General features: G+C 35.1%; 1 protein-coding gene and 1 long non-coding RNA gene across 3 annotated transcripts; one reads left to right on the forward strand and one right to left on the reverse strand.

The window, feature by feature from the left end:
- Window positions 1-12,812: 12,812 nt before the first annotated feature.
- On the forward strand, window positions 12,813-13,420 carry LOC107823979 (uncharacterized). Its single transcript, XR_001656751.2, has 2 exons — window positions 12,813-12,946; window positions 13,157-13,420. It is a non-coding gene; the product is annotated as an uncharacterized LOC107823979 (long non-coding RNA).
- A 1,476-nt stretch (window positions 13,421-14,896) lies between these two features.
- Window positions 14,897-18,726, reverse strand: LOC107823977 (ubiquitin-NEDD8-like protein RUB2). 2 transcript variants are annotated; one of them, XM_016650687.2, is made up of 4 exons: window positions 18,302-18,726; window positions 16,796-17,055; window positions 15,902-16,008; window positions 14,897-15,163 (listed from the first exon to the last, which is right to left on the reverse strand). In XM_016650687.2, exons 1-3 carry the CDS (start codon window positions 18,392-18,394, stop codon window positions 15,927-15,929), a joined length of 435 nt encoding a protein of 144 aa, XP_016506173.1. In that variant the 5' UTR covers window positions 18,395-18,726; the 3' UTR covers window positions 14,897-15,163; window positions 15,902-15,926. The 2 variants fall into 2 exon arrangements, with proteins under 2 accessions (XP_016506173.1, XP_016506172.1); XM_016650686.2 differs by lacking the exon at window positions 15,902-16,008 and having other exon boundaries at window positions 18,302-18,715.
- Window positions 18,727-21,720: the final 2,994 nt, after the last annotated feature.

The raw sequence follows: 21,720 nt of genomic DNA on the forward strand, positions 1-21,720 counted from the left end.
CCGGCTCAAAAGGTAAAAAAACCACGACCTACTACCTAGTAGGATTTTTCCCAAACACTTTACTAAAACTCAGAGCCAACAACAAAGTTTACAAACTCTTGCAAAACTTAGGATTACCTCTAATCCTTGTAGCAACTAGCCACAGGTTGTTGTGTCTGCTTCAAGTTAAACTCTAACTTGAACAAAACAACTCGAGTTTACAACCTCTTACAAACCTAAGGATTAACTCTAAACCTTGTAGCAATACGCCACATGCTGTTGTGACTACTTCAAATTAACTCTAACTTGAATTATACAACTCAGGTACCTAGTACAATTTGCTTCTAAGAAAGCTGAAAGGTACACTTTGAACTAGAAATAAAGAAAGACACATAAAACTCTTTATGGAGTTGGTTTTTCAATTTAGTTCGTGTAGCTTCAGAATCGTACTGCGACATTCACAGGAATTGCTCACAAAATGCCTTGCTATTTTGCTCTCAATTCTTGCTTAACTTCAGTATGTGTGCATCACCTGTAAAAAAGAATACAACTGATATTTATAGAGTTAGTAAAAGAAGGATTAAGTAGAGTTCTAATACTTTACTCTTCCTTGGAGGAAGAGTTCTAGTTATCTTCAACTTCCAACTCATTCCTTATCTTGGTGGAAGAGTTCTAGTTATCTTCAACTTCTAACGCATTCCTTATCTTGGATAGAGTTCTCTTCAAGTAAGAATTCCTTCTCCTTATCAATTATGTAACATTTTCGTTTAAGGAATATCATATATAACCAGTTATACTTATCCCTTTCATGTGCATGTCTTTTTCTTGATTCTATCTGTCACCTATGTACACTGTCCATGGACCTGGTTTATGCAAGTGTTCCTTTGTCAATCATAAAAACCAAAACTACTCAGGTCAACAAATTTCCTTTTTTTGATAATGACAAACTCTATTCTTTTCAGATGCATGGAACCTAGCCTGTTTCAACTCATCTCAACATCAAAAACAATATCCGAACACTTTTCATTTTAAGTCACAAATCATCAAGGACCAGGTTCATTAGGTTATAAACATCACATTCCACAGTAAAAACACACCTTATCTCCCCCCTTTTGGCATCATCGAAAAGTTGCATAATTAAGTTAAGTAACCATATTTTAACAGATATTACTCATGGTCACTGGGGCTACTTCAAATGCAATCATGGATTCAATTTTCTCTTTTTCAATCTAAGGATATTAGCTATCTAATAAATATCAACAAACAATTAGAGAAAAAGCAGTGAATTTCATTGATTGATAAGATCGTACCACAAAGAATAAGAAGAAATAGAAGCATAGAACCATGAGCAAAAACAAAAACAATCCCACTTGGGTCATTGGTTACAAACGGGCAAGAAAGGATTTAGGACTCGGAAGGACCAGGTTCTTGGTTCTTGACTTGAAGCAGATTTAGCATATCTTGAAGAATACCATCGTTATTCTCCTTCTACTTTGTAAGCTCACACTTGGGAGAGTCTCCCAGCCTCTACTTCATCCAATCTTTTCTTTAGCCTTTCACTCTAAGCATTCTTAGCCATTTTCTTCCACTAATTGAGCCTCATTCCTCCTTTTGGAAGACCTAGTTCTTTTAGACACAATTGAGCCCTCAGCCTCAACCTCTTTTTCTTGAGAATTCTTTTGAGAGGTATTTCTCTTTTTGCCACCAGATGTGGGTAATTTCGTATCCTCATATTTATGTCAAGAATCAGGTTCATCTCCTCAATCTTCACTACTCCACTTGGCTTACCAGCCTTTTTTCTTTCCTTTCCAAGCAACTTTCTTAGCACTCTCAGCTAAGGCCCTTTTTACATTGGCCACTCTTTCTCTTAGTGCCACCTATGCCCTTTCCTGCAAGAGAAAGAACTGGTTCATGAAACCAGTTCTTTAACCTATCCATCCCCTCTGATTCACTTCTATCACAAGAACCATCACCTATCTCTTGTGATTTTATACCCATACTTTCATCTATAGTCTTTTCATTATCATTAATCTCTTTAATTCATACAATCATTGCTCCAGCTTCTTCAGTCAAACAACAAGAGTGGGTGAAGGAGTTCCAATCACTCTTTATTCTCCATTTCCCCTCACATCTACTTCATACCCTCGCTCTCTTTTTATTTTTATTTTTCATTTTTACCACAAATGTATTCAATAACAACATTTCCCTTTTCAATACCAGACATAGACCCAACCATAACAAACAGATTCTCAAGATTTTCTGCAATTTCAAAACCAAACTCAATAGTAGGAAACATATAGGTTACCTATTCAGTTTTCAGAAGAAACTAGTTCTTTCCCCTCAGTCGCAGACCAAAAAGAATCATCAAAATTTTGTGATTCTTCTGCTTGACTAACTTGTAGCTTCTCATTCAATTTCTTGGCTTGTTCTTTACTTGCTACTATTTTGTGTGCAATCATTTGATATGCTTTTTCATGGGGGTTTGGGTGGTTGAAAGTGTAGGTGAAGGTTCTTTGGGTGGTGAGAAGGGGTTTCAGAGTTTTTGGGATTTTCATAGTTATTTTCCATTTGATCAATTCAGAAACTAAAAAGAAATGGAGAGAATTTTGAGGTTTTGGAGGTTTTGATCTTTCGAAAAAAATTGAGATAAAGGGTAAGGTCAGATCAATTTAAAGAGGTAAATGTTGAGTGTATAATGGCACATTTTTGAAGTCTATAAGTCTAATCACATTGGAAGTTTCAGTTTGAAAAGACGTTGGACTCTTCCCCAAATATTTCGACAATTATGGCGCGTGGGACTCTTGGTGAAACTGGGTCATTTGTAACTAATTTGTTCAAAAGTAATTTGGGATAAAGTGGGACTCTTTTCAGTTCATGATCCATATGCAGTTATTTCAAATTATGCGGAGTGTAGAATACATACTTTATACGCTCGATGAACCAGGTTCTTCACTGAAAGTTCTCTTGTGTAAGACTGATTTTTTCCAAGAAAATAAGGATAATATCATTAGAAATCAGTGATATATTTTAGCACATGGCACACGAGTATACTAATAAAAGCATGAGAATGAGCAATATCTAATCTAATTATTCACAAAATTCACAAATTATCTAACCAATCATTGAGTTAGAACCGGTTTCTTTTAGGTGACCTTAATCATCCCTAATTCTAACATGTTCCTTTCAAAGTGATCCCTACTCAAAGCTTTTATGAAAATGTCAACAATCCCTTATTAGTAGTACAAAATTCCACAGTGATCAAACACTTCTCAAAATTATCCCTTTGAAAACGATGCCTAACATCTATGTACTTAGTTCTTTTGTGATAGATCGGGTCTGGGTCATACTGATTGAACTAGTATTGTCAAAAAAATATGGATACATTCTATCTCAATTCCAAAGTCTATTAATTCCTTTTACTCCATAATAATTGAGCACAACATGAGGTAACATCCACATACTCAACTTTAGTAGTAGATAAGGTCACAAAATTTGCTTTTCGGTGCCCTAAGATACAAGACACGTGCCAAGAAAATGTGACATACCTTAAATGATTTTTCTATACACTAGAAAACTTGCATAATCAACATCATCATATCGTACTAAATCAAAATTACTGCCTTTTGGATACCATAGACAAAAAATGAGTTGTGCCTTTTAAGTATCTCAAGATCCTCTTGACAGCCTTCAGGTGGAAATCCTTTGAATATTTCCTGAAATTTAGTACAAAGGCCTACACTGAAAATAATGTCAGGTCTACCAGCAGTGAGATATAACAAAGATCCAATCATTTCCCTATACATTTTCTGATCAACTAATGAACTAGGTTCATCCAAATCCAATTTTGTGGATATTGCAATATGAGTGTGTCAATTTATTTGGATGTTCCTTCCTGGTTTTGTTGCTGAAGAATATGTTCATGGACAGGTTCCCTCGAGGTTTGAGTATCAGTTCCTCTCTAGTTAGTTCCCCCTGTCAAGTTGCCTTGGGTGGAAGGACTTGTTCCATCACCTGTTCCTTCTTCTAGTGCAGCTTCAGTCTGGGTTGTGATTTTATTTGAGTTTCTTACCAGCTCAATTGCTTCATCATCCTGTTCCTATCTCTCAGAAAGAATGTTAGTTTTATCAAAAACTACATGTACACTTTCTTCTACACACATAGTTCTTTTGTTATAAATCTTATAAGCTTTACTATGTGAAGAATATACCAAGAATACCCCCTCATCACTTCTGGGATCAAACTTACCTAGGGAGTCTTTTTCGTTATTGTGCACAAAGCACTTGCATCCAAATACCCTAAGGTGGGATATATTTTGCCTTCTCCCTTTAAGTAACTTATAGGGAGCCTTCTTAACAAGAGGTCTAGTCATGCACCTATTTATGATGTAGCATGCAGTGTTCACAACTTCTGCCCAGAAGCTATGAGGCAGTTTACTAGCAAGAAGCATAGTACTAGCCATTTATTCTATTGTCCTATTCTTTTTTTTCAACTACTCTATTTTGTTGTGGAGTCCTAGGAGCAGAAATGTTATGATCTATGCCATGCTCATCACAAATTCAACAAATTTAGCATCACCAAATTCAGTACCATGATCAGACCTAATCGATGCAAGTTGATTACCTAGTTGTTTTAGAGTTTTTCTAACAAATGAAGTGAACATGTCAAATGCTTTATGTTTAGATGTTAAAAATAGTGTCTAATTAAATCTAGAGTAATCATCAACAAGCACCATAACATATCTCTTGCCACCTTTGCTCAATGTTGTCGTTGGTCCATAGAGATCCATATGGACCAGTTCCATCGTCCTAGTAGTACTCACAATTTTCTTGCTTTTGAAAGAAGATTTTACCTGATTCCCCCTTGCACAAGCCTCACAAAGTTTGTCTTCGTTGAACTTAATGTTAGGCAACCCTATCACCAAGTTCTTGGAAACTAGTATATTGAATTGATTTAGACTAGCATGTCCAAGTCTCTTATGCCAAAGGAGGGGATCACCGTCCATGACACTCAAGCAAGTGAGTTCATTTTCTTAAAGTGTGGACATATCCACCACATATATAGTGTTCACTTTTTTCCCTGCAAAACTATTTTGTTAGGGGTAAGATTGATCACAAAATATTTTGTATAGGTGAAAGCTACCATGTTTCCTCTATCACACAGTTGTGAGATAATTATCAAGCTGTATTTCAATCCATCTACCAGGTAGACATTTTCAATTGAGTGAGAATATGATTTTCCTACCTCCCAACTCCAATAATCTCACTTTTCTCTCCATTTCCAAAGGAGACATTACCTCCTTTAAAGGCCACAGTGAAAGGAATCTTTTCTTATTTCCTATCATGTATTTTGAGCAACCATTGTCTATATACCATACTTGCATGCTCTCTCTCACTTGGACCTGCAAAGGAAAGTTAGAGGTTAGTCTTAGGAACCTAAACTAGTTTGGTTTCCTTTCTTTGGGCAAAAAGATAAATCAGATTTTTCTTTGCCCAACTTGGTAGCCTATTCTTTCCTAGAACAAAGTTTTTGTTCCTTACACTTGCTTTATCGTTTTCTACGCATTCACTCCTATAGTGTCCAGTGTTACCACATTGAGTACAAATATTATTCTCAGGGAGTGTTAGGTACTTATTTTTGGGATTCCATTTAGGTACAGAGTTCCCAAAGCCAAGTCATTTGTTGTTGCTACTATGGTGTTCTTGTAGCCATGAAAGTGCATCGGAGGACCTATTCCATTTACATGTTCTATCAAGCTCATGTTTAACCTTTGTCAGGTCCTTTTTCAAAACTCTTAAATTTTCTTCCTTTTGTATAGCTCATCTTTAACCTTTCTTAAGTTATCCTCTAGGTTGAGTTGTATATCACTAGCTATCTCTTTTCTTATCCCTAACTTTAACTTTATATTTTCAGATCTAAGTTCTAAGACAGCTATATCAAGTGCATGAACCTGGTTCTTCAAAACAGTATTTTCCTTTTCAGTTTTACAAGCGTTTCTTTCCAGGTTTTTGCAGTCTTCTTCTAAAAAGTTACACTCTTTTGACAACTGTTCTTTTTTAGAACTTATATTCTTAGATTCATCAATTAAAGTTAGTAATAGTTTAGATAGTCTATCTTTAGAAAGAAATTTAATTTTATCCTTTACGTCCATAAAACTTATCTTAGGTTCTTCATCATGTTTATCTTAAGATTCTTGATTTGCTATAAGAGATTGTTCAGAATCATCATCATTATCTATGTCCTCATCTGAACTGTCTTCCCAAGCAGCAATCATTGCTTTGGATGGCCCTTTGTTGTATTTCTTATTATCATGAACATATTCCTTCTTTCCCTTTCTTCTTTTAGATCTCTCCTTTTCCCACTCAACTTCCCACATAGGACAATTCTTGATAATGTGGTTCTTTTTACCACATTTAAAGCATCCATCGGTCAACTACAAGTGATCACTTCTCCTCTCTTTCCACAAAGAATAATAGTGATCATTGGATAGCGGTGGCCTAGTGGTGGATTACCCTTCACAGTTTTCAGGTCGTGCACTCATCTTGATCTTTTCCTAAGGTGTTAGCCTCTTCAAGGATAACCTTCTCTAATATCAATTGATATTTTATACTTTAATACCACACAAGATGGGGGTGGTGATTTGTGTGGTGCCCAATTTTCACGTGTACTGCATTATCGAAGGACCTCGTTCTTCTATGTGTTCCTTACACTATAATTGCAGAATAAATAATGCAGAAAGTAAAGAACACAAGAATTTTTATGTGAAAAACACCCGGCTCAAAAGGTAAAAAAATCATGACCTACTACCTAGTAGGATTTTTCCCAAACACTTTACTATAACTCTAAGCCAACAACAAAGTTTACAAACTTTTGCAAACCTAAGGATTACCTCTAAACCTGGTAGCAATGAGGCACAGGCTGTTGCGGATGCTTCAAGTTAACTCTTACTTGAACAAAACAACTCGAGTTTACAATCTCTTGCAAACCTAAGGATTAACTCTAACCCTTGTAGCAGCACGCCATAGGTTGTTGCGGCTACTTCAAGTTAACTCTAACTTGAATGATACAACTCAGGTACCTAGTACAATTTGCTTCTAAGAAAGCGAAAGGTACAACTCAAAATGTCTACTGCACTTTGAACTAGAAATAAAGAAAGACACATAAAACTCTTTATGGAGATGGTTCTTCAATCTGGTTCATGTAGCTTCAGGATCGCACTCTTAAAACTCACAAGAATTGCTCACAAAATGCCTTGCTATTTTGCTCTCAATTCTTGATTAACTTCTGTATGTGTGCATCACCTGTAAAAAAGAATACAACTGATATATATAGAGTTAGTAAATAAAGATTTACTAAAGTTCTAATGCTTTACTCTTCCTTGGTGGAAGAGTTCTAGTTATCTTCAACTTCTAATTCTTTCCTTATCTTGGATAGAGTTCTCTTCAAGTAAGGAGTCTTGCTCCTTATCAATTATGCAATATTTTCATTTAGGGAATATCAGATATATCCACTTATACTTATCCCTTTCACATGCATGCCTTTTTCTTGATTATGTCCATCACCTGTGTACACTATCCATGGACCTGATTCATGCATATGTTCCTTTGTCAATCATCAAAACCAAAACTGCTCTGGTCAATAGACTCTCCTTCAGTTTTCGGGAGGCATATGATCTCAGTGGATCTAGAGCCTCTATAAATGCCTCCGCTGCCCGCTAATTTGGAACCGTCAGTAGCAGCATCATTTCTTTCTCAAACATGATCACAAATTCTTGCAGCAGCCCGAATTCCCCTATGCAATCCTAAATATGTCTACCTTTCTGGTCTGAACCTTTCTTTCTCCGGCATGGGCCTTAATGAACGAGTCTGCAAGCACCTCAAAAAAAATCAATTGAATGCTTAGGTAAGAGAGAGTATCATGTCAGGGCCCCTTTGTGAGGGTTTCACCAAACTTTTTCAACAGAACTGACTCGGTCTCATGTTGAGCCAAATCTCCTTTCACTGTCGTGATGTAGGTTGTGATGTGCTCCCATGGATCCGAAGTCCTATCGTATTTCGGTATGTTCGACATCTTGAATCTCTTTGGAATAAGTTCTAGTGTTGCACTTGACTTAAACGACAACTGTGTGTATTTTTTTGAATCTAGACCTTTGAGCATCGGTGGCGTGCCCGGAATTTGATCCATCCGAGCGTGAAACTCCTTCGCATTCTGATCCATCCGTTCGTTCATTTCTCTCATGAATCTCATAAGCTCGATTTTCAAAAGATCACTCCCATTGTTATTCCCTGGTCCGCTTCCAATCCCTCCGGCTTCGTCAAAACCGACTCACCCCTTGGGGTGTTGTTATCAATTCTCTGAGTCGTTTGATTCGCGGGAACACTTGGGGGATTGGGCCCCTTCCGTTAGTGTTATTGGAGGCACCTGGAAACTCTTGCTTTAACTCTGTCATCACCCGATCTTGCCTTGAAAGGTGATCCATGATCGCTTTTTGTTGTTCCCCTAGGAGTCTGACAGTTTCCAAGACATGTTCCTCCTCCGCATCATCGGGAGTTGGTTCCCGCACATACCAAGGATATTGACCTTATCGAACCGAGGTCGTCTCGTCCCCTTCATTGCGAGTCTCACTGATTGAGTCATCACTTTCGGAAAATTCTTTGGGTGCCTCAATATTGTAGGTGTTGTTGACATCATTAGCTGCCATATCTAGTTTTTACTAAGAAAAGAACCAAAACTTGTTAGGAATAAACGAATGAATCAAAGCAATTGCACAACTGTTTCTGCCCCACGGTGGGCGCCAAACTATTTATCCGTAAAACAGTACAATTGAATTTATAACGTGGTTTACAGACAAGTGGATCGATTTGATCTAAAAAATGATAAAGAAATAAGAGTAAAAGTAAGATTTAACGACTGAAATTATAGAAGATAACAAGCCTAGTTCTGAACTCATTCTTTCCGAGAGCAAAGGCGAAAATAATAATAATAATAATAAAGCGATGATAAAGTTGTTAAATTGAGAGCAAAATAGTAAAGTATAGCTTTTTTGTGCATAATATTTTCATGTACTTACAATGGCTGTTGACCCCGCTATTTATAACTCTACGTAGGGAAACAAGTTCGTAAGATCAAACTCATCTTAAATGAGAATAAAAAAAGTTATTGATGAACATACAACGGCAGGCCCTGAATGCAAATATTCTCTGCAATGACTGCTCATTTAATGTTAGCGAATATTTTCTCATGAATACTATCTGATGGAAAACCTTTTAACTTTTATCGTCGACTACGTTCCCTTCAGAATCTATTCGATACCGGTCACACACGTTGTGTCCGGTATTGGTTATTTTCAGACTCATCCTTTGCCTATCTTCGGTTCCACGCATCATTTTACCATTCGACCATCTGTTATCAATCAATTTTACCCCATACATATACACCTTACTTTTTGTCTTTTTTTTTCTTTTAAAACCCTCCCAAATTAGGAGGATCTATAGTGTTTTCACACTTCCTCTCCAACGTGACTCGAACCCAGGACCTTATTTTTGGTCTTAGTATGAAGCATCTACAATTTTGCACCACTTAGACCGAGAATACGCGCTCCTTTTTTAGATTATAACCAAGAAAGAGGCCAAAAAAAAACAAGACAGCATTCACACGGAGTTCGGGGAATGACCTATCCTAACGCAAATGTTAGTAACTAATTCCACTGTTCAAATTTGTGAATTGTTGGTCATGAAAAACAACTTTACTGGTGCGTGCTCTAAGACTCCCTTCCAAACAGGGCAAAAAGGAAATACAGAAGGGGGTACTCCATTTGTCTTGTTAGCTGCATGAGGCATGCCTTTCAACAAGTATAAGGAAGGAGAAACATGTTGCATTCCCTCTGCTGTAGCTGATCTAAGAGAATATACATATAGGTCGCTATCCGATCTGTCCGTCCTAGAATGACGAGCAAGCACTTTTATAATTTGAAGTGATCGGGATCATTTTCTCTTAGAAATTTATACTCCTTTAACTCTGCTAATATTGGGAGATATATTTATTGTACTATATAAGTTTTATCACACGAGTAATTAAAATAGTAGATGAATGTGGTATCTCTTAAGGGATATTTATTTTTAGTTTATATGCAAAAGATCTGAAAATAAAATACTCCTACAAGAAATCTTTGTAGGGTTATTTTCTTCTATTTAAATTGTACAAAGTCATGTTAAACATTTTTTTTTTCATTAAAAAGTGTGAAGGATAATACTCGTATAAGTTTGTTTTTCTTTTGTGAAAAGAGGAGTGAAATAAATTAAAATGTGAATACATCGCCAAGTTGCAGAAATTGAGTGTGGGTTAGGCCGTTAGCGATAAGCGATATAGGTTACCAGCTTGCTGACATGAGTGGCTTTACATTATTATAACAGAGTAGAATCCACCTTCTTATTCTTTAATTATTAGCTGCTTTATCTGATTCCAAGTTAAACTAATTATGTAAACAGTGACTAGTGAGCACCACCACCACCATTAGTCTAGGCTATTTTTGTTCATATGAAAGTAATGAGTTGGGGATACCAACTCATTTAATGCCTAATATTATTGAAAACTTGTCATCATTCTGGGTTAGTCATCTCCTGCTATACACCAGCATTTGACTTTTTTGTGTTACGAAGTCTTATCTTAATAAGAAGTGAGAGATTCTGAATTCTGAAAAGTAATGTAAGATAATAATTCTTGAGATTATGACGAGTGTATTATGCAAGTGTGAAGTGTCTCAAAAAGCCAAGTGTCATGCTTTCCCTTTTAGTAGCGAGTTATCTAACAAATATAAATAGTGTAGTATACAAGATCTGAATCTGTGACACGCGAGCGAATCTGTGGAATTTGGTTAGGTGGGCGTGAGTCCCACTGTTAGACCAAGGGATTTCCTATGTAGACACGCATCAAGCTTCTGCCACCCACATTCTATATTATATTGTTTGTACGAATAACCATTATAGCAAGTTCATATTTTTTATTTTTCAAAAGCTGTTCAAGAGCCTGTTTGGCTGCTCATATAAAACATTTATAGGCATTTAAAGTGTTGAAAAATACTTTTAAGTACTGAAGTTAATTTAATAAATGAATAATTATGTATTTGAATAAAAGTGCTTAAATTGCTAATAAGTACTCTCTCCCGTCCACAATAAGTGATCAATTTTCTTTTTTATTTTAGTCCAAAATAAGTGTCCATTTATATAATCAAGAACAAATTCAATTTATTTTTTCAAAATTACTCTTATGTACGTATTCCTAAAAAGTTTTTTATTCCTCACATTAGCTATGCTGCAATATTTAATTAAAGACAGTTTAGTCTCGTAACTGAAATAAACATATTTTTCTGTGAAAAAAAATACCTTAAACGCCCTTAAAATAGTACTCCCTCCGTTCACTTTTAGTTGTTAAGTATTCCAAAAATAAATTCTCATTTTTACTTGTCACTTTTCGCATATCAAGAGAAAAATAATTTATTTTTCCTGCTTTGCCTTAGCATTAATTACTCATTCCAAATTATTTTCCAAATCCATTAAGATTATACACCAATTACTATGGGTAACATGGTAAATTATGTATTTTATTTATTATTATTTTTTAAGGGATGTGCAAAGTCAATAATGGACAAGTAAAAGTGAACGGAAGGAGTAAGTGATTTTTACAAGATTTTAAATTATACAAAATTGAATAGATAAATTTATTTTTAAAATGTAAATTATTTTATGATAAACTAAAATCCGTTAATAAGCTATACTTAAATAGTACGCAAAATCTGAGTATTTACTGGAGTAAGTATAGACAAAACTGAAAATAGAAAAAACAGACATCCCCAGGGGTAATATGAAGTATGAAAATTCTACCAAGATGAAGAAGGATTAAGAACTTCAGTATGCAAAATAATCACGTTCTTTCTTGATAACACAAAGCAAACGAATTTAATAAAGTAAAGAAGATGAGAAGAAGAGTTAACTACTACTAATAAACAAGAAAACTTTCTCGCCTGCTTCTGATTTGATGTATAGAAGAGCTTTAGAACTGGATTGTTTCTTTATGGGGGCCGCAGATTTTCTGGTTTACGAGAAAAGTCGTGAAAAAAGTGAAAGAATGAAGTTAGGGAGAAAGTTAGGGATTTTATTTGAGTAAGGGTATTTCTGGACCAATAAAATAATACTAGGGATAAAATAGTAAAATTTTATCAAACTAAAGTTCTTATAAGATAAAAATTGATCAGTTGGGAGTTAGTAATAAATAGTCTTATTTTGACTTATAAGCTCTTTTAATAAACTCAGCGAAACACACTCAAAATCTTATACATCTGAAATCATGCCCGTCAATTGTTTTTCTCACTATTCAACTGGAGTAGCTAAAACGTTTTATTCTGTGCATCATACACTAGTTGTAGGTAGGGATGTACAAACCAAATCGATAATCTGCATCAATCCGAAAATTCGAGTCAACTCGAAAAAAAAACCCGACTAGTGATTTGGTTTGACTTGATTTGGTATTGAAAAATAAAACCCGACCATAATAGAGTTGGTTTAGTATTAACTAAAAAAAATCAAACCGAAACCAAACCAACCCGACATTACATGTATACATATTTTATATATTAGATAGATTAAAATATTTATTAGAATGTAAGTTATAAATATTTCTTAATTTTTTTATAATTTCTGTATTTAGCATAATATTTTAAGTTGGGTTTATAGCCCATGTAAATATTTATTTTTGTCTGGCCCATAAAAAAATAACTGAGCCCAAACCAAAACCTAGTCCTAAAGGATAACTAGACTAGTCCTAATTCCTAAAGCTGTTCTAAAACACTTAAACAATTGAAATCACTTTGTCTCTTCTCCAAAAGCAAGAAACTCTATCGTTTCCATTCCAAAACCCCCAAATTAGATCAAACCAAATTATCTCAAACTCTATCAACTCTCTTTTGCTCTCATCGGTAAGGCTCTTCCCTTTCTCATTTTACATGTTTTCTTTTAGCTGCATACATACGCCTTACTTTTTCCCAATTAATTAAATTTTTTTTTCTGATTAGCGAGTTTTTTTAAGTAGATACCTTTATTGTGATGAGATTTTGGTCATGAAAGACAAAAAGTTGTCTATCACCTTCGTGGGGCCTAAAATATTTAATTATTTATAAATATTTCAGGTATTGCAAAAATTATCCTAATGGAAAGGATAAAACTGCAACATATCTCCCAAAGACTGGAAGTGAGGTCATTATGCCTTTACAAGTATTTTGGAAATATGCTCCTCTGGTTGTAATGTCTACTAAGATGCCCAATTTCTTAGAGTTTAATATATTCTCTTTTTGTTTATTTTTTAGGACTCTTGGGTGTAATGTCTACTCTTAAAAAGTTGATGATAATTCTTATGTAGAGTGCAATATGATATGCAGTTTATATTTTTGGTATTTTTTCGTTGGAAGAAGAAATATTAGTTGGAAAGCTCAATTATCTTTGGAAAAGGAGGGATGATTGATTAAAGTTTCTATTAGAACTGAAATTGAAACCATACAACTTATTGACTAACATAGTTGAGGTAAATGCTAAAAAATAAAAACATGGTTGTTATTGGTAAAATTGTATTTAGGACTAAAGAAATATTTGGAGCACAAGTTTATCGAAAAAACCCCGAGAAAATCCGATATTGAAAAACCCGACTTTTGTTGGTTTGCTTAGGTCTATAAATTTAAAAATCCGATACAATTGGTTTGGTTTGGTAATTGCAAAATCCGAACCAACCCGACCTATGTATAACCCTAGTTGTAGGAAAGCTTTTTTATTTTCGGACATGTGGCTTTTGTGGTTCCCAGTACCAACTCTACTTCTTTCTTCTCTACTTTCATATCTTTTCACTTCCCCGGTTCCCCCACCATTCAGTCTTGCCCGTTTCCTTCTCACTACCCAGCACCCTTTCCTCTAACCTCAATTACTCAACAAGTTCAAGCAGAAACTTTAGAGAAACTACGAAACTAATGAATGAAAAAATGGCAAAAGAGGAAATTCAAACTGACGGAATTCTGCAAAATCATTTTGCTACACAGTCTAGAAGCAGCAGAGACGTTTGTTTAACCAAGTTATTTTCCTTGTTTACTGGCGTACAAAAGTTGAGAATAACAGAAAGAATATTTAAGACACAAGTTTCGAAATTTTATAGCAACACAAATATTATGGTATATTTAAGCTCAAGAATCTTTCTTTTCAAATAAATTAAATCAGAACACGTAGCAGTTTTATCTGACATAAATTTGGCAGGCAAGCAAATGTACTGAATCGGAATTGTCGTACATTGACTAATGGGGTGCGCCTCCAATGCTACAAGTATCTACCAACTTCGTTGGATAGTCACTTAACCTGTTAGGTGGATCGGTAGGTAGGAAATGCAGCCCCGTTCCCCTCACCCCCCGAGGTGCCAGACACTTGTACGCTATCCCCTTATTCTTGTTGTTGGGGTGGTTGTACTTTTTTATTGGGTGCACGCTAGATACACTTTGGTACTATGTCGTTCATACTTGAAATTTTCTGAATGAACAAAAAAGGCCAGTCTATTTCAAGAGTTGTTGAACAAAGTGAGGAGGAGACCATATCATTCTCTTCACCGACCATGATAGCGACTGGGGAAGGGGGGGTTTTCCTGTATCACTTTGGATTCAAAGGCCTTCTGCACATAAGTGATATCAATATCTTTGCGCAGTTTCACAAAGATATTTCAGAAGCCAGTCCTCCACAGTCAAACCAAAACGGACAAGGGGATTTCATTCTAAAGGATTGGTATGGTGAATTAGGGCGACATGGTCCACTTATTACCTATTGGGAACCCAAACATCTCAATAATTGATGCAGCCAGTGCCATGGGAGCTAACAATAAGAAAGTGAGCACCATTCCACGTTTATAAGGGGAAACTGATTGAATCTCAGCTAGTCAGCTTTAACCAAGTTTTCATGTTTTACATGAGAAAAGGTAAAAAAGAAAACAAAAAGAGAACTATCATGATAAATTCATGGATAAAGGTTGCACATTTTTACCCAAATTCGGAAAAATCTAAAGACTACCACCCCTCAATGCAAGAACGAGATGAAGAACAGAACCCCCTTCAATATTGTAATCCTTAGCGGTCTTGTCATCAGCTAGCTGCTTTCCGGCATAAATAAGCCTGCAATAAACCACAGATATGACTGGTATAACAATTGCCTCAAATAGATAAATGGGGAAACCAGCATACCTAGTACTGTAAGTTAATTAAGAAGTTGGTAACAACACAATGCCCGTAGAGCCAGTGCAGCTAGCAGTACAGGTAAATTAAGAAGCTGGCATGAATATTTACATCGAATAACATTATAGATCAAACTCCCATAGTTACTGGCTTTTTGCCCTTATACCTAAGAAACTAAGATAGAGCTAAATCTGGTGAAAATTTCAAATACAGACACACGGATTTCGATAAACCATGAAAATGGTACTTCCCAGTCCATAAAGTACCAGTTAATGATCATTAAAACACCACAAGAAGTTGTAAAAAATTTGCCGAAGATGTGATTCATGATAATTCTCATCCTCTATGTTATATCAAACCTGAAAACAGATGGGAGGGCGAGAAAGAGAGGTAGCAAAGGCCTTTCATAACGGCACTCACTGTCAATACCAACAAAAGAATTAAAAAACAAAACAAAGAAAAGGAGCACAAAGCAGTCGACATTTTTCATATTATAAAAATTATAGCACTTCACTTGCAAGATCTTTAAAGATGCAAAAATCCCATGCATTCTTTCATCTCCAAGGAACAGATACGAGATTGTGATCAACCAACTCGGATGCCCATCATTGTGTTTGGTGAATGACAGTGGTCAACGATGAAATTAGCCTGTAAGGAAATGGCTAAAGGTATATTGACCTGCTGAATTTTTCAGACAACGCTCTTAAAATGCAGATTCAGGTCTGGAAGGCCAGTTCTGAATATTACATGTACTGGTCCTTAAACAGCAAAGAAGCAGATCCCAACTGCCAATATCAGAAATCTGGTTAAAACATATTTGTTCAATTTACCAGCTTTGAAGCCATACTTGAGTTTTTAAGAAAAACACTACATAACTAGACTTACCAGAATTTAACTTATAAGTATACAACATACTCTCTCCGTCACAATTTATGTGACACTCTTTCCATTTCCGTCAGTCTCAAAAGGAATGACATATTTCTATATTTAGCAACAAATTTAACTTTAAAATACCCATTTTACCTTCAATGATATGATTCATAGCCACACAACTATCTATGGTTTATTCTAGACTACAAGTTTCAAAAGTCCTTTCTTAACTCCGTGCCCAGTAAAACACCATCACATATATTGGGATGGAGGGAGTAGCATAAAAAACTTAATTGAGAGGTTCACATTCAATTTCACAACCAAGCATCCATACCGAAAAGTATCCAAGAAAAATCATACAGATATCTGCATGTTAATATCCTATGTTTAGTGACTATTGTTATCTTGCATTCACTGTCATTTGAAAGAAGTATTGGGGTTATAATTCTAGGAAACAGGTACATAACTACAAGTGGAAAATGGAGCATTGCAAAAATTATCGTTAAAGGGATGCTAGAAGTACCAGAGAGAACACTACACCCTCAGAAAGAATTTTACCAACAAGCTTCTAGGCCAGGCACACGGTATTATAGAAACAGCAAAATACTTTTTCTTTTTGGCCACAAGGTTAAGAGGAGCACATGTACAACAAAGATCACAAATATACAGTGAAAAACCAAGTAAAACAGAAGAGAAGCAAACCTTTGCTGCACGGGAGGTATTCCTTCTTTCTCCTCAACCCGTTCCTTAATTCGATCAATGGTGTCTGTGGGTTCAATATCAATCTCAATTTCCTTTCCAGTGAGAGTCTTCACCTTAATCATAGTTCCTCCTCTGAGCCTCAAAACCAGGTGAAGTGTTGATTCTTTCTGGATATTGTAATCAGCCAGAGTTCGACCATCTTCCAACTGTTTTCCAGCAAAAATCAGCCTCTGCTGGTCAGGAGGTATCCCTTCTTTGTCCTGGTAAACAACAAATCCAGCTACTCATCAGCTAATGCCTAATAGTATAATATTCACTGCTACAAGCAAGGATTAGCCCCAGAAATTAAAGAGCAATGCCCATTTGGGGGGTTTTGGTGTGTGTGTGTGTGTGTGTTGGGGGTTGGGGGGGGGGGGGGGGAGGAGAAGGGAAAGACTAACGCAATACTTTATTTTCTTTTTTTTGGGTTTGAAAGCCTAAGTCAATGGTTCACCATCACTATATGTATCAAACTAGCACGTTTTGGAAAGTATAAGAGAGGAAGTAGTGCACAGCAACCAAACTTTAGGATTGCGAATTTGAGCGAAACAGGGATGCAACACAAGTCATAAAACAAAATGTGGTATGTCAACCACCAACCCAATCATGATTCATTTCTTTTAAAGGAGAATCCCTAGTTAGAGAGCTAGTTTGAGATAAACGGAGTAATAGATATGAAGATTCATATAGCTGACCCAACCACTTTGAAACAGTGGTGTTGTTTATATTTTAAAATTTTGAACTAATACAGATCCCCTGAACACCAACAGGATGTCCCTTTCGAATTTTCTAGTCCTTAAATTGTTCCTTTAGTGTTAAATAAAACAAATGGAAGAATGAATGGGGTTCTTCCATTATACCAAATATATCCGAAAGGACGCTCCAATTCACCCAGAAGGAAGACACTTTCCAACGGGATTGGACGTCTAGTATTGTGTTCCTTTCTCCAAGTAAGTGGAATTATTTCGGGTACATTCTTAATCCTTATTAGAGTTGAATGAATGACTAAATCTGAAGGACAGTAGAAGAAAAGTTATTAATGCATTTTTTATAACTGAGAAATCCCCGATGCTGATGGTGCACGGTTCAAAACTCAATGGAAATAGATGCATTCGTATTTTAACGCTAAAGCTAATCAAGACATAAAATTAGGAGTGCAAATAATAGTTCCCTTTCATCTTCGGATTTTCATGACCCGTCTTCCTCCTCGAGATTGTAAGGTGTGCAACTATTAGCCAAACAGCTAGCCTAGGAAGAACTTAAAAGTTAAAAGGCCATATAACCCTAAATAGCAAAAACTAGAGCAATATGTGGGAATTCGTGAAAGATATGACAACTAGAGCGAGATATTTAGAAATAGCAACCAAAGAGACATCAAATAAAACAAAAGGAAAAGGCCGAAAACTAAAATCCATAGCTGAAAAGAATTGGAGCAAAAGCCAAAACGGATTGAAAAGAAAAAGGAACCTGAATTTTGGCCTTGACATTGCCGATGGTGTCGCTACTCTCGACTTCGAGGGTGATGGTCTTCCCCGTTAGGGTTTTCACGAAGATCTGCATGACGGATTATTGCTGCTTCACACACACACACACACACACACACACACACACAGAGAGTGCCGAAACAAAGCTAGAGTTGGTTTACGCTAATACTTGTAGCCAAGTAAGAAAACTCGGGGTGCACTTTGCCGAATCCAATCTGTTTTGGGAATTTTGGGACTATTTTCGTGATTGGCCGCAAATAATGGACCCTCACAACAATTTTCTTTTCTTTTCCCTTTTGGCCAAACAAGATTTATTGCAAAAGATTTACTACTATTACTTTTATGAACTTAGAGGCAAAACCTCAAAGTTTATGGTTTACTCCTTACACTACCCTCATGTCCTGATCCTATGTTTGAGGTATAAGAAAGGAACGAGAAGCAGAGGAAACAGTCCAAAGAGTAAAAAATGGAAGAGAAAATTAAGTGAAGACTTATTATTTCTTTCTTTTTCTCAACTTTCTTTCTTTAAAATATTTTAAAGAAAATAAGAGAGAAATTCAGTTCTTTTTTTAGTGTCTTTAAATAAGATGAAAATTTTCAAACTCTCTTAAGATAATGTGCTCCAATGCTAAATAAGATAAACTATTCCTAATGTGCATTTTAAATATAACTCTTTGCTTGTTAAAATTCTCTCTTGGAAAACCTGATGCTTGTTACTCTCATATTCCTAACCACATCAAAATATCATGTATTTTGTCTATTTTTGTTTTAAGATATATTCCCTATTTCATAATCAATTTGTGATTCTCCGTCCCAAAGGTAATGACAAAGTATGTATTATGAGAGTCAAGGCATGTAATTTTCATGTGAATTCAGACTCAAATATCTTAATTTTTTTGGAAACTAATTTACATACTGAGAAAGTACATAATAGTTTATTACAAATTAACAACTTTTAGTAGTTTAAAATATTTTTAAAATACAAAAATCATAATCTTGAAAAAGGTTTTAGAAAAGCAATAGTTGCGTCATTCTTTTTGTTGACATAGTATATAGTCGGGGTAATGGTGGTAAAATGGTTAAAAGAAAATAGTTAGCCACTCATATTATTCATTAAAAAATGGGTTAGATAATGAATTTTTTAAAAACGGGTCAAATATGGATAAGAACCTTATTATCCATTTTTGAAAATGGATAATTAATAGGTTTAACTTTTACATTTGTAAATCCTCAAATTGGGGATTTCTCAAGTTTGGGAGATTAGGAATTCTCCTAAAAGTGATCATAATCAAGAAGTCATTAATAATATGGTTATCCATATTATCCGCCGGTTAACCCGTTTTTATCTGTATTAAATATGGGTCATGTCGAATGATTTATCTGTTTTTTCATTACCCATTTTCGACCCGAAATATATCTGACCTGACCCGTCCGTTTGCCACTCCTAAGTAGGGGTGTCAATGGATATTTAAAAACCGACTAAATCGACCGAACCGTACCGAACCGATTTCTAGGTTTCTTTTAATAAAATCATAAATTTTTATATAAATCTATAACCGTATCACTAATTAGGGTAGATTTTTTATTTTATAAAAATAAACCGAAAAAATACCAAATACCGAATAAATTTACATGTGAAAAATATATTTATATATTAAGTTTAAGAATAATAATGTATTAAAATTTTTCTTGGGCCTTGGAATTGTGAAAACGGTTACAAGCAAGCAAGTAATTAAACTCAAAATCTTAATTTCCAAACCTATAATGCTACTCCTATTGAAACTAAATTATTTCCAACATATTCACTAGCAAGACACAAGCTATTCTGGCGATTAGTAGCAAACTACAATGTGTTGAATATGTTTCCTTTCATATGATTTAGATTTATCTTTTTGAATATTTAATCTTCTATACACTTTATTCTTGAGTTCTACCTTGGTTAATATCTTTTCACTCGGTTAATATTTTTGTATAGTTTCTTTTACGCTGCTATAGAATAGTTGATGGATCTATACTCTAACCATGTTTAATATTTTCTTAATTCATGACCCTTTAAAGAGTAAAAATATCTAAAGAGTTTGCTAAGTCTTATAAAAGCACGTAAGTTATTGCATTCTACTTCTACTAGTGACTTTTACATCTAAAAATTAACTAAACCGTACCAATACCGAAGAGAAACCGACATGATTGGGACGGTTTTAAAAAGTCTAATTTTGGTTATGCATAATAGAATAACCGAAAAATTGGTATGATACAAATTTTAGAAAATAACCATTCGAACCGAACCATTGACACCCCTAGTATATAGCTAATTGATTTTGGGTAAATCTAATTTACAAAAAAAAAAAATACATTTAAAGATGTTTGATTGATTACCTTTTTCACTTTGAAATATTGAAGATTTTCTTTATCTTTGGGCAGAAGTATGGTTGTCTAACGGGACGGGACTGGACGGGACGACATTTAGCCGGGACGGTGGCGGGATAGGATAAAACGGGACGGGATGAAACGGTAGGCTCATCCCGTCCCGCTAACAAACGGGACGAGACGGGACGGATGGTAGGCCCATCCCGTCCCGCTAACAAACGGGATGGGACGGAACGGGATGAGACGAATTCGCGGGCCTTAAGTGCCATTTTAAAAAAAAATTATTTAAGCATTGAGTTTGGCAACATCTATTTTTTTGACAATGACTAAATTTTTAAAATTTGCAACAGCTAGTTTTTTGACTTATTTAATAAACTTAAAAATTAAACGGAAATTAGGAAACTAAGTAAAGAATTATAAAATATTAAAATAAAAGATTTATAATGAAATATTCTAGTAATTATAAATTTATAATAGTGTTATAATTTATTTATTATAATTTCAAGCCATTAAGTAACTAAGTAAGAGTGTAAGACAATTCATAAAAAAATTCAACGCTTAGAGCCTTTTATTTTGTTAATAGAACTTTCAAATCTCACATACAAATATAATTCTTTTGAAGAACACCTAATCTACGCAGCCACCTTCTAGGAAGGGTTTTATTTGAACTAGGCCTCTTAGTAGCCAATTACAAATTATCATACTAATATTTGTAAGCTCCTATATAACTTCGTTGTAATTTATCTATAATTTTTTGGACATTGTTCAGTAATTGGCAATGTTGATTGATGTTCCATGAGTTCCATGCCAACATAGCTCCCAGTGCTAAGTATCTCATTGTATTCTTCTTCTTCTTCTTCCCTAGTTTCACCACCTGTTATTTTCATAGATTTATATTTATCAAACATTGATCTAACATAAGAATATATGTTAGCTTGGCAGTCTTCGAAAGATGGTTGTTCATTTTTTTGAATTGCTAAATTCTCATAAATTTTACGAACAAGTTCATTTGCACCTCTTAATTTTAAAGATGGG

This window comes from Nicotiana tabacum, chromosome 9 (genome assembly GCF_000715075.1).
Source record: "Nicotiana tabacum cultivar K326 chromosome 9, ASM71507v2, whole genome shotgun sequence".
NCBI lineage: Eukaryota > Viridiplantae > Streptophyta > Magnoliopsida > Solanales > Solanaceae > Nicotiana > Nicotiana tabacum.

Coding starts and splice junctions, on each gene's coding strand:
- LOC107823977 (XM_016650686.2), bottom strand. CDS start 18,394: ATGCAGATCTTCGTGAAAACCCTAACGGGGAAGACCATCACCCTCGAA. Junction 17,056..18,301: donor ATGTCAAGGCCAAAATTCAG/GTTCCTTTTTCT, acceptor GTTGTTTACCAG/GACAAAGAAGGGATACCTCC. Junction 15,164..16,795: donor ATACCTCCCGTGCAGCAAAG/GTTTGCTTCTCT, acceptor GGTTTATTGCAG/GCTTATTTATGCCGGAAAGC.